This window comes from Babylonia areolata, chromosome 24 (genome assembly GCF_041734735.1).
Source record: "Babylonia areolata isolate BAREFJ2019XMU chromosome 24, ASM4173473v1, whole genome shotgun sequence".
In the NCBI taxonomy this organism is placed as follows: domain Eukaryota; kingdom Metazoa; phylum Mollusca; class Gastropoda; order Neogastropoda; family Buccinidae; genus Babylonia; species Babylonia areolata.
Window position 1 is genome coordinate 6,436,149 of NC_134899.1, and position 12,500 is coordinate 6,448,648.

The following is a 12,500-nucleotide window of genomic DNA, read 5'->3' on the forward strand; positions in this document are numbered from 1 at the left end:
GGGGAAAAAAAACTGAGGAAAAATGAGATATTTCACTATCATATCATCACAGATATATCGACAGAAAAAGCAGAGGAAAACTGAGAAATATTCTCTATTATCATCAACGATATAAAAACAGACCAAAATCCAGGCAGTTCACAATCATATCCCCCTGTCAACAGGAAAAAGAACAAAAATGAGAAACTTCACATTCATGATATCGTTATTACCACGGCAGCCTGTTTCTGCATCAAAATCAAAGTTATCATTACTGTTAATTGTCAATGATATCATCCTCCTAATATATTCATATTAGTATCATCTGCATTTCTACTACAATCTCACTGACTGAGTGAGCGACAGCAGCAGCACCTGTCCGTCATTTCTGATAGCTTGCTCACTGCATTCAGTCAATGGCAGTCAACGGCAAGGTCATAACTTTTTATCATTCTTCATTTGCATTTCTGCTGCTGTCAAATCAGCTATGAAAGATGGATTAATTTTGAATATTTCTCATAGATTAGGTACTTTTTGGTGGTGTTGTTTTTGCTTTTTGTATCCACAGCATATTTAGGGATCAAACAATTTTGAAATCGTATTTCAGTCCAATAAATTCATAAACATACTGTATATTGTTTCACAGCAACCCACTGGAATGACACACTGACCTTTTATTAGGTTTTAATAAATCCCAATCTATCATATTCCAAGGATGTGTTCATTGCTTCTACAAAGACAAAGAAGAGGGCCATACATGTAATGACTTTATGCATACATAAATACAAACTGACAAGAAAGAAAAAGTATCAATTCAGAAGAAATAAAAGAAAAACAAAATCAATGATGCAAACAGACTGTTTAATAAGCTATTTGCAGCACTTCCTTTTTTGAGGAAGCGTCTGGGTTTGTTCCAATGTACCTTTTATTTACCTGTGTGCTAGCTGAATCGGTAGTGTAAGAATCGCTGACTTGAAGTTGTGTACCTTGTCAATGGACAGAGTTACCACTCTTTACTATTTGTTAATCATTTCATCTCCTGGCCTCACTGTTTGTTACTTTCCAGTTGAAAAACCACCGAGGCAACCATGTGTTTGTTCTGTATTGTCCATGTGTTCAGTGTGGCTTGTTCAGGATTAAAGAGGCTATGCCAGTCTTGAATAAAAGCTGATTTGTGTTTGCACATTTCTTCTGTCTTTGCTGCTGTGTGCACATGTCAGATGATCGGTATAAGAACAGGCCCGTCACTTCCTTTTTATGTTTGAGGAAGTGTCTGGGTTTGTTCCAATGTACCTTTTTTTTATTTTTTATTTACCTGTGTGCTAGCTAAATCGGTAGTGTAAGCAGCGCTAACTAGAAGTTGTGTACCTTGTCAATGGAGAGAGTTACCACTCTTTACTATTTGTTAATCATTTCATCTCCTGGCCTCATTGTTAATTTTTATTTGCAGTGTCATAACAAATCAAAGATACTGTGACTGTATTCATGACTGTCAAAGATACTGTGACTGTATTCATGACTGTCAAAACATAATTATTTTCTGGACCTGAACAATAACCATTGATCAACAACAGATTCAGAGCAGTCTATGAGAATGTGTTATGTGGATAATTATATTTTCACCACCCATGTTTTCACATGCTTGGGTTTACAACGCTTTGTATTCCAAGACTTCAACTTCAAGGTAGATTTCCATAATCACTGACAGACACTGTATGACAAGCAAGAAGCTTACATACCATGCTGTGCATAATTCACAAAACTGTTACAGCCAAAGTATATCTCCCTTCCTTCTTGACAAAACTTTTTTCTCCAGCACTGCCCTCCCTCATCTTGTTTGGCAACGTAACGCCTTTCATTCACCACACTGACAGACATGTTTTGCTCCACCACTCACACTCTGTGACCTGATTCGTTTCCAAAATTCACAGTGCAGTCCTGCCGCCAATTTCAAAGCAACCAAAGCCACACTGTCCATCCAGACATCAACCCTGAGCATCAAATCAAACCTATCAATGCACACTCCTGTGGTAAACAAGCATGTACGCACAATCACACACACACACTCACAAGTGTAGTACATGCACACACACTCTTACATGCTCTCTCTCTCTCTTTCTCCTGCTCACTAAGAAGGACAAGCATAAAAAAAACACAAAAAAACACACACACAAATGCACTCCCCTTCTTTAAGAAGCACAAGCATCACACACACACAGTCACACAGTCACACACACACAGAGGCACGGCAGACAAAGCAGCAGCATCCATCCCCTGAGCTCATCAAGTTGCAAAGCATGAGACCTGCCATCACATCTTTCCTCTTTCACCTCAACCCTAACCGCACCATCACGCCTGTCATCACATCTTTCCTCTTTCACCTCAACCCTAACCGCACCATCACGCCTGTCATCACATCTTTCCTCTTTCACCTCAACCCTAACTGCACCATCACGCCTGTCATCACATCTTTCCTCTTTCCACTCAACCCTAACCGCACCATCACGCCTGTCATCACATCTTTCCTCTTTCACCTCAACCCTAACCGCACCATCACGCCTGTCATCACATCTTTCCTCTTTCACCTCAACCCTAACCGCACCATCACGCCTGTCATCACATCTTTCCTCTTTCACCTCAACCCTAACCGCACCATCACGCCTGTCATCACATCTTTCCTCCTTCACCTCAACCCTAACCGCACCATCACGCCTTGCTTGACAGAAACACATACTTACTCTTCTGCTGGGCAAGGAGAACAAGTGAGGGTCAGAAAGAAATTATTACTGTCTTTATTATCATTATTATTATTATTACTGTCTTTATTATCATTATTATCATTATTACTATCATCATCATGTTGCTGCTGTTGCTGGCATTGCTGTTAGTTTGATGGAGCAGTAATCATTACCATGAAGATAGTAAAAAGTCTGTTTCCACTTTCATCATTATCAATATTCAACACGTTAGGAAACAGAGGTTGATGAAGGACAGGAAATTAAAACATAAATGAAAAACCTGTGTTTAAACAAGACTGTGAAAAAGACTGACCTCTCTCTGCCACACAGGAACAGACACACATACAGACAAAGACATCCCTCATAGACTCATTTCTCCTAATGAGATAATAAAATCATTGTGATTCTGATCCACTACACCCACACACTCCACACACACACACTCACACACACACACACTCACACACAATGACAGGCACATCAGCCATGTGGTTAAAGTGCTGGACTTTCAATCTGTCCTTGGTTTGAATACCAGTCATGGCACTTGTTGGGTTAAGGATAAATATCTTTTCAGATCTCCTTCTAGTGCCTGCATCCCCTTAGTGTGTGAATGCATGCTGAAGATGACATATGTATGTAATGCAAGTCAGCGTTTTGGTGGGTTATGAAAACAAAAACATACCAGCACACACACACACATGCATGCATGCACACACGCACGCACACACACACAGAATGTACTCACTCTACAACTTGAGTCCTTTCTCGATGGTCACACACACACACACACACACACGTCTGTACTCACTGTACAGCTTCAATCCTTTCTTGATGGTCAAACACACACAACACACACACACACACACACACACACGTCTGTACTCACTGTACAGCTTCAGTCCTTTCTTGATGGTCACACACACACACACACACACGTCTGTACTCACTGTACAGCTTGAGTCTTTTCTTGATGGTCACACACACACACACACACGTCTGTACTCACTGTACAGCTTGAGTCTTTTCTTGATGGTCACACACACACAACACACACACACGTCTGTACTCACTGTACAGCTTGAGTCTTTTCTTGATGGTCAAACACACACACACACACACACACACACACACGTCTGTACTTACTGTACAGCTTGAGTCCTTTCTCAATGGTGACCTGCAAGTCCTCAGCAGACAGCTTGCCCAGGGGTTTGCCGAAGGCAGGGAGGGGGGCCCCCGCCCCAACCGCTCCCCCCGACTCACTGCGCGCCCCCCACGTCACGAAGAACGTAGCTGCAACATGGACACTGCTGGTTAAGTCACACACCTATGTGATACGAAAACTGCGGCATATACTCAAGTGAATACATCTGTTAACACTCAGCTCATATCACAGATTGACATAAGCTGACAGTAAGGCCAACAGCAATGTGAGAAGATGTATGATCAATGGTTTCTCCACTGCGATGGGAAGTCATTCACAGCTTAGTCTTTTGTGAAGGACTATGACTCTCGAACTAGGAGGCAAGACTGCACTGGCTCTTAGTGCTGCATGCCTTTGGGGCTAGTTGGCCTTTGGGAACCATCCCAATGCCAAATGTCCTAATCCGCTCTTGGCCGAGATATTGGGGATGTAACTTGGGCAAGACACTCTCCACCATAATCAAATTCTAGCCCAGATAGTTGGGACAGCAGTTGCCTCCTCTGCTGGTCTGATGATCATATTCAGACACAATTGACTATCATATACAAGAGGTGTGTGTGTGTGTGTGTGTGTGTGTGTGTGTGTGTGTGTGTGTGTAGGAGTGGGTGTTGGGGGAAGGGTGTGAGTCTGTGAGCATGCATGTGTATGCACTAGCACTTACATGCATATGTGTCTAAAATCCTACTGTTCTTGTGATTTCTGATCCATGTTTGTACCTTTTATGTACTACCATCCAATATTCCTTGTGAGACCAGTACTCTTGGTATTGACATATTCTATTCAATCTCTAAAGTCTGCCATGCAGGACCATGTGAAATTACAAGATACCACTAAGAAAAGAAGCACACATCTCTGAATGTATATCATAATTATCATCATTGATACTAAAATAGTGAGCACTTTACAAACACAAAGTCATGTGCACAGCAGGCTGCCTAATTGAGCTGAGCTGAATGACAACTGCATTTAGCATTCTACGCGGTCATCATTTATTCCCTGTGTCATTCAGTCAAGATTCAGTTATAAGCGTGCACGCACATGTACATCAGAGTGGATCTTACTATAGAATTTTGCCACAGACAACCCTTTTGTTGCCATGGGTTCTTTTATACGCACTAAAAGCATGTTGCACAAGGGACTTTGGTATATCATCTCATCTGAATGGCTAGCATCCAGACCACCACTCAAGGTCTAGTGGAGGAGGGAAAATTCTGGTGAGTGTGGGATTCAATGCAAGCAACAGTCAAAGCATATCTATGAACAAGGATTTGCATTTATGTCGAACTGAACAGCTGCAGTTAGTGATGTGGTGACAATATAATTGACACCAACCTGATACCATGCCAGTTACTCATGGCTTAATCTCTCAAGTCATATGCATGTGTGTATGTTTTTATGCATAGTATATATAGTTTGCAAATGACACTGGACTTTGCACATACTTTGATTCATTGTCTTGTCAGAGTTTGTACTGTTTAGTCACTTGGCCATATGTTTTGATGGGTGGTGTAACCTGTTGTTGCAGTGCATTTTTATTGGAACTAGTGTACTGTAAAGCCCTTTGAACAACATTATTTGATGAGGTGCTGTACAAATAAACTTCTAATATTATTATCATCATTATCATTATTAGAGTAAAATCAATTGATTGGGCGCTACATAAATCAACACTTTTTAAACATTTTTATTTATTCATCTGTATTAATATCGTCAATATCAATAACTCTTATTCTATGTTGGCTGACCAATCAGAGCACACATAAAACAAACAACAACAACAACAACAAAAAAAAGCCTGACTCACAATCGACGTCGTCAAAAATGTTGGCCGACCAATCAGAGCGCACCACGCTCATGAGCAGCTTATCCACCTTGGCCTGCCCGTCAGGGCCGACGATGCGATCGCGGAAGATTCGGCGCGCCTCATAGGCCCAGATCTCCAGCACCGTGTCACTGGTGTTGTCCCTGGCCCCCGCAGTCAGGTCGTAGCGCAGCAGGCTCATCACCCACTGGGTCAGGTCGCGGGGCGTGAACAGGTAGTGACTGTAGTCGTCCACCGTGAAGTGGGCACGCAGCTACACACAGCACACCAGACAACAGGAATGGAAACAACACGGAGTTGTTGTCGACAATGAAGCGGGGGCACAGCTACACACAGCACACCAGACAACAGGAATGGAAACAACACGGAGTTGTTGTCGACAATGAAGCGGGGGCACAGCACACCAGACAACAGGAATGGAAACAACACGGAGTTGTTGTCCATCATGAAGTGGGGACACAGCTACACACAGCACACCAGACAACAGGAATGGAAACAACATGGAGTTGTTGTCCACCATGAAGTGGGGACACAGCTACACACAGCACACCAGACAACAGGAATGGAAACAACACGGAGTTGTTGTCCACCATGAAGTGGGGACACAGCTACACACAGCACACCAGACAACAGGAATGGAAATGGAAATGATGTGGAGTTGTTTTGGGTTTGTTTGTTTGTATGGTGAAAATGGCACACAAATGCGAATTTTGACCTTTCTATTTGAGTGCATAGTTGCATTGTTTTTTTGTTTTTTTCTATAGTATAGCTTTTTTTCTTGTTTCTTTTTGTTTTGTTTTGTTTTTCAATAGCACAGAAACATTATGTGTATAGTTATTTTTTATTTTTTTATTTTTTCACCTTGTGGCCTCAAATGCTAGCAAGGTCACTGAGCACACTGCATCACTTTTTTCTGTTCTTTTTTCATTTTCTAAGTGTTCTAGACGTGTATTTATCTATTGGCCAATTAACTGAAAAGAAAAGAAAATAACACACTGAGTTCTTCATGATGCCGTGTAGCCTATACGGATAATAACAATAATAGTGATAGTAATAATAATAATAATTGGTATCTATATAGCGCTGAATCTTGTACAAATCAAAACACCCTCAAACCAGTCATTCACATACATGCACAACTCTAAACTTCAGAAACTGAAGACAAAGAGGAGGCAGAGGAAGGAAGGCCAGAATTGAAAGAGCTGAGTGTGGGGACCTGACGAAGCGAAAGAGGAAGTTCATTCCAAATGCAAGGTCCATTGACAGAGAAAGAACGGCAGCCAACAGTGGAGTATTTGAATCTGGGCATGAGTAAACAGAGTGGGTCTGAATCTGATCATAGAGAGCGAGATGGGGTGTAGACGTGAAGGCAACCACAGAGATAGGAAGGGGCAGATCTGTGAATACATTTATAACAAAGAGTGTTGATCTTGTACTTTATTCTGTGTGAAACAGGGAGCCAATGGGGATGTTGCAAAAGAGGAGTGATGTGCTCAGATCTTTTCTTTCTGAGAACAAGCTGGGCAGCAGAGTTTTGTATGCGCTGAAGGGGCTGAATGGATGAAGCAGGCAAACCAGACAATACAGAGTTGCATTCGTCAAGGCGAGAGAGAATGAGAGAAATGACAAGTCTAGATATTACATCAGTGGATAGACATTTCTGAAATGAACTCATGCGCCGCAATTGACAATAGCAGGATTGACAGGTCTGGCTGATAAATTTTTGCATGGACAGTGTGTTGTCAAGGACAACGCCAAGGTTCCTGACTGAGCTGGAAAGAGGGATAGATGTACTGCCAAGTTTGATCGTGTCAGTTGTGATGGAAGAGAGTTTTTGTTTAGTTCCTATGAAGATTGCTTCAGTCTTGTCCACGTTCCATTGTAATTTATTTAGAGTCATCCAATTTTTAATGTCCAGGAAGCAGTTGGATGTTTCTTGCAAGAGCAAGGACAAATTTTCAGGGATATCACTTTTCATAAGTGAAGTGTCATCAGCATAAGAATGATGACTGACATTGTGGCGGTTGATAATTTCAGCAAGAGGAGCTGTGTACAGTGTGAAGAGCACAGGGCCTAAAACAGAACACAGAATTCAGATAAAGTGTAGGCAGGAGGAAGAGGAGTCTTTTTTGCAGTACTAAAAAGATTTGAGATGATGGTATAAAGAGATTTGGTGGATGTGGCATTGAGAACTTGAGGAGAAAAGAAGTTTGCCTTCACTGAAGAGTCTGCAAGCTTTGACACCTCCTTGAAGCTGAACACATACACATACACACACCCATACACCCCCCCACTGACCTGTTCATAGAACTGCACCATGGATGTGGCCAAACACAGCCCCCCCCCCCACCCACCCCCACTGACCTGTTCATAGAACTGCACCATGGATGTGGCCACACACAGCCCCCCCCCTCACCCTCCCCACCACATCCCCCCCTCCCACTGACCTGTTCATAGAACTGCACCATGGATGTGGCCAGGGCGTGCACCTTGGCTGGTGATCCCCAAACCGGATGCTGTGACAGCTGGCGGTGCAGGATGGGCTTCAGGTAGGCTCCATAGATGGACTGCAGCTGCTCCCGGCCCGGGTACCTGCACACACATCCACAGGACTTTTCTTTTTTTGTGTGTGTGTTTTTTTTGTGTGTGCCCCATCATCTGTACCGTTTCAGTGGCATCACTCCCACACCGCTCATTCCGAAGTCCACAGGGTACCATCAATGTTAGGTTGCCAGGAGGCCATACACCAGAGGAGACCCTGCACTGCTGTCTCAGTCACTTTATTGGAGTTCGGCATAGTTGTTCCTGTTCTGATTTAACGTACTTGGGACACCACCTACTAAGCCCCCTGTTGATGACAATAATGGCATAGTCACAGAACCAGACTGAGTGTTTCCCCCATAGTTGAGAACGCCACCATGTCCCTCCAACAGCAGTCCCCCATGAATCTACCAACACTGAAGACCCCGACAAGACTCACCCCAAGCATGGAAGTGGAGGGGTATCGAAACTGAGGTCACCATGAGAGCAGGGCAATCCCCAGTCTTTCTCCTTTTTTTTCCCCCCAGTTTTCAGGTTCTCAAGGAGGCATCACTGCATTCAGACAAATCCATGTACACTTCACCACATCTACCCCTGAACAGCAGTATAGCCTGACGTGCTTTGTCAGGCCTTGAATGCATGCATATACATTTGTGTACCTATCAGAGTGGATTTCTTCAGCAAATTTTGTCAGAGGACAACACTCTTGTTGCCATGGGTTCTTTCTCAGTACGCCGAGCGCCTGCTGCACATGGGATCTCAGTTTATCATCTCAACTGAATGACTGGATGCTCAGTTTGCTTTTTCCAGTCAAACTTTGGAGAAAGGGCGAGAGCAAGGTTTGAACCCAGACCCTAATGGATCTGCACTGGCAGATGAGCGTCTTGACCATTCTGCCACCTTCCCCCCACCAAATCCCCACCTCCCTGCAATACTGGCTCAGTCATTCCATGTCTGGGGAGTGGGGGGAGGAGAAGGGAGGGTGGCGGGGAAGCAAGCAGTAACACACAAACACATACACGCATGCATGCATGCATGTATGCACACACACACACACACACACACACACTAACACACACACACACACACACACACACACACACACACACACACACACACACACACACACAGTGGACGCAGGAATACCACTGTTAGTCATGGTGTGTGGAGCAGAGGGGGAGGGAGGGGTGTGGGGAAAGCAGAGAGTACCTCCCTCAGACATGCCCACCCTCAATCCCACAATCAGTACAACAAAGTAAGAAATAATAATAAAAGGTGGCATCAAATCAAAGCTACCTTAAGATGAAGATAAAACAATGTTTCCAGTCTTAGACTTTTTTTTGAGACTGGCTTGAAATGTTAATTCATCTTCTTAAGGGATCTTTGATTTTACACCACCTATCCTAATTTTTTACTTCATTTTACAAAGTCCAGAGGTCACCATTTTTTTCATCTATCCGTACAGGAGCCTACAAAAAAAACAACAACAAACAATGAAACACACACACACACACACACAAAACCAAAACAAACCACACACACAATAAACCAAAATTATCAGTAACGCCACGTAACATGATTATATTCACAGTCAAAGACCAGCATAGGAGACAAAAACAACAACCAGAACTAACCAAAATTATCAGTTACACCATGTAACATATGTCTCCAGTCACAGAACACTACATACACAGACGAAAAAGAAAAGCTGTGAGCTCATTGCACAGCTGTGGACGACACTCTCTGATTCCATCTTTGGTCGTGTTCCATGCACATCCTCTTCATCACTGCTCAATGCAGTTCAACTCATACACACATTTCTTCTCATCACCGTGTTGGTTTGCTGTTTCATTTCGTAGCCTTTCTGTAGTTCTGGTTCTGACAGACGCATGTGTGACTAAAGTTAGCTCTGGGATTGTCTGAAGAAATCAATCACATGCTTTTTTTTTTTCTCCTGTAATGGCCACATATTTTTCCTAATGAAGTGACATTTCTGTCGGTATTCCATAACAAACAGGGACCAATCAGGTATTCCATAACAAACAGGGACCAATCAGGTATTCCATAACAAATAGGGACCAATCAGGTATTCCGTAACAAACTAGGACCAATCAGGTATTCCATAACAAATAGGGACCAATCAGGTATTCCATAACAAACAGGGACCAATCAGGTAGTCCATAACAAATAGGGACCAATCAGGTATTCCGTAACAAACTAGGACCAGTCAGGTATTCCATAACAAACTGGGACCAATCAGGTATTCCATAACAAACAGGGACCAATCAGGTATTCTGTAACAAACTGGGACCAATCAGGTATTCCGTAACAAAGTAGGACCAATCAGGTATTCCATAACAAACTGGGACCAATCAGGCATTCCATAACAAATAGGGACCAATCAGGACAGGGCATGTTGGGACCAGCACTCACCCCACGTTGCAGATCCTGACGACGGAGGAGAATCGTGAGGTCAGCTTGTGACGGCCCAGCCCTGTGCCGGCGTTCATGCTGGCCACAATCTGCACCCCCTCCAGCCCTACCCACTCCAGGTTGGAGTCGTAGAACCCGTTGTAGATCACCACCTGATGCACAATGGGTGCAAATTAAAACAGCATTCAACTCTAATAGCCAAACACATCTTTTTTTTTTTTTTAAAATAAGTAAATAAATAAAAACACCTCACCTAAACCAAACAGAAAAGCTGAATCAAGTCTGGTTTAAATTACTTTGCAATGATTTGCACTGGAACATGCACATGTTTTGGTGAGTGTGTGTTTTTGTTGGTTTGCTTGTTTTTAATTTATATTGTTGGAATATGACCAGTCTGAAAATGCCAAGAGTGAAAATATGTTCCATCTGAAACTGGGCCTGTTCAGAAAGTCCTTGGTTGTGTGCTCCTGCCCAGGCACGCAATGTGTGTGCAATATGTGTGCAGTGTGTGTGTGCATGCATATGTGAGTGCATGCATGCATGCATGAATGTGTGCATGCATGTGTGTGCGTGTGTGTGTGTGTGTGTGTGTGTGTGTGTGCACGCATTTGACTAAAGCTTGACTGAATGACTCAGGAAATGAGTGAAGAGCTGCCTAATGGCAGCTGTCTGTCAGCTCTACCCAGGTAAACAGCCTGTAGCACAAATAACTGTGTTTGTAAAGTGCTTAGAGTTTAGTCTCTGACCGCAGATAGGTGATATATAAAGTATCAATAATGATATAAAAACGTTTATCTTTGTAAATAATAAGGGTGTGCTATTTCAAGAATAAACTGCAATGTGTTCAGGCAATGAGTTTTATTATATACAGTTTGTAGAAGAAACTATCCCATGTGTACAACTTTTACAAAGCTGCTTGTCTCGAGGTAATTTTAAGTAGAGCGACTCTCCATACTCCATATTTTGGCTGACAACACATTAACTCACTTTGCACTGCCAGTTCACTCCCCTGACTTTCCCCACAGACAGCCCATTTGTGTGGGTAAGAAATGAAACTGCCCCCAAACAATTATAAACTGATCAGTAACATAACGAGTCAGATGGGGATAAAATATAAAACTTCTTATGCTATCATCTAGTGCGATGATGAAAGCATCAATAATTTTTGTTTGAAATTTGCATACACTGATGACTTGTAAACGTTTCATGGAATACACAAAGAGTTTGAAACAGATTAAATTCAAAATGTTACACAGCCCAGAAAGGGCCTCTTCATCTAATTCTGTTGTCTGCCTTGTGACAGTTGCAAACAGAAGGCCCTTGATCTGGGCCCATGGTCCAGAGTGAGTTAATAAAACCAAACGAAGCCTCTGACTCAGTGGACACCCCACCCCAAAAAAAGTGTCCAGGCAATTTTAATGCTGCTGTGAACCTTTCTTTTCCCTCTTGTTTTATGTGCTATTGCATGTTATTATGCATCATTGTATACACTGATTCACGTGAGGAGCTTAGAACCCATTATATGGAGAGTTCATGCCAAGTCAAGTCAACATTTATTCCAGAAACACCCCATGGGGGCACATGAAAAAACAACAACAACAACAAACCAAAACCAAACAAAAAAACAACCAAAGCAAAATGGACAAAGGGCGGACTATTTTTCATCATCATGATTATTCCCATGGGGGGACCTGCTGGATGACCTTTTGTGCCAGGTCAAGATTTATTCCAAAAAGGCCCCTTGAGGGCCCATGGAAAAAAACAAAACAAAGCAAAGAAAAAGGAC

General features: G+C 42.8%; 1 protein-coding gene across 1 annotated transcript in view; it reads right to left on the minus strand.

Moving 5' to 3' along the window:
• Positions 1–12,500, minus strand: part of LOC143298483 (cytoplasmic dynein 2 heavy chain 1-like) — a 129,981-nt gene that overhangs the window by 48,914 nt on the left and 68,567 nt on the right. Inside the window, 4 exon segments of the mRNA XM_076611294.1 lie at positions 3,861–4,007; positions 5,723–5,993; positions 8,188–8,332; positions 10,715–10,866. Of these exon segments, the coding sequence (XP_076467409.1) occupies positions 3,861–4,007; positions 5,723–5,993; positions 8,188–8,332; positions 10,715–10,866 (715 nt within the window).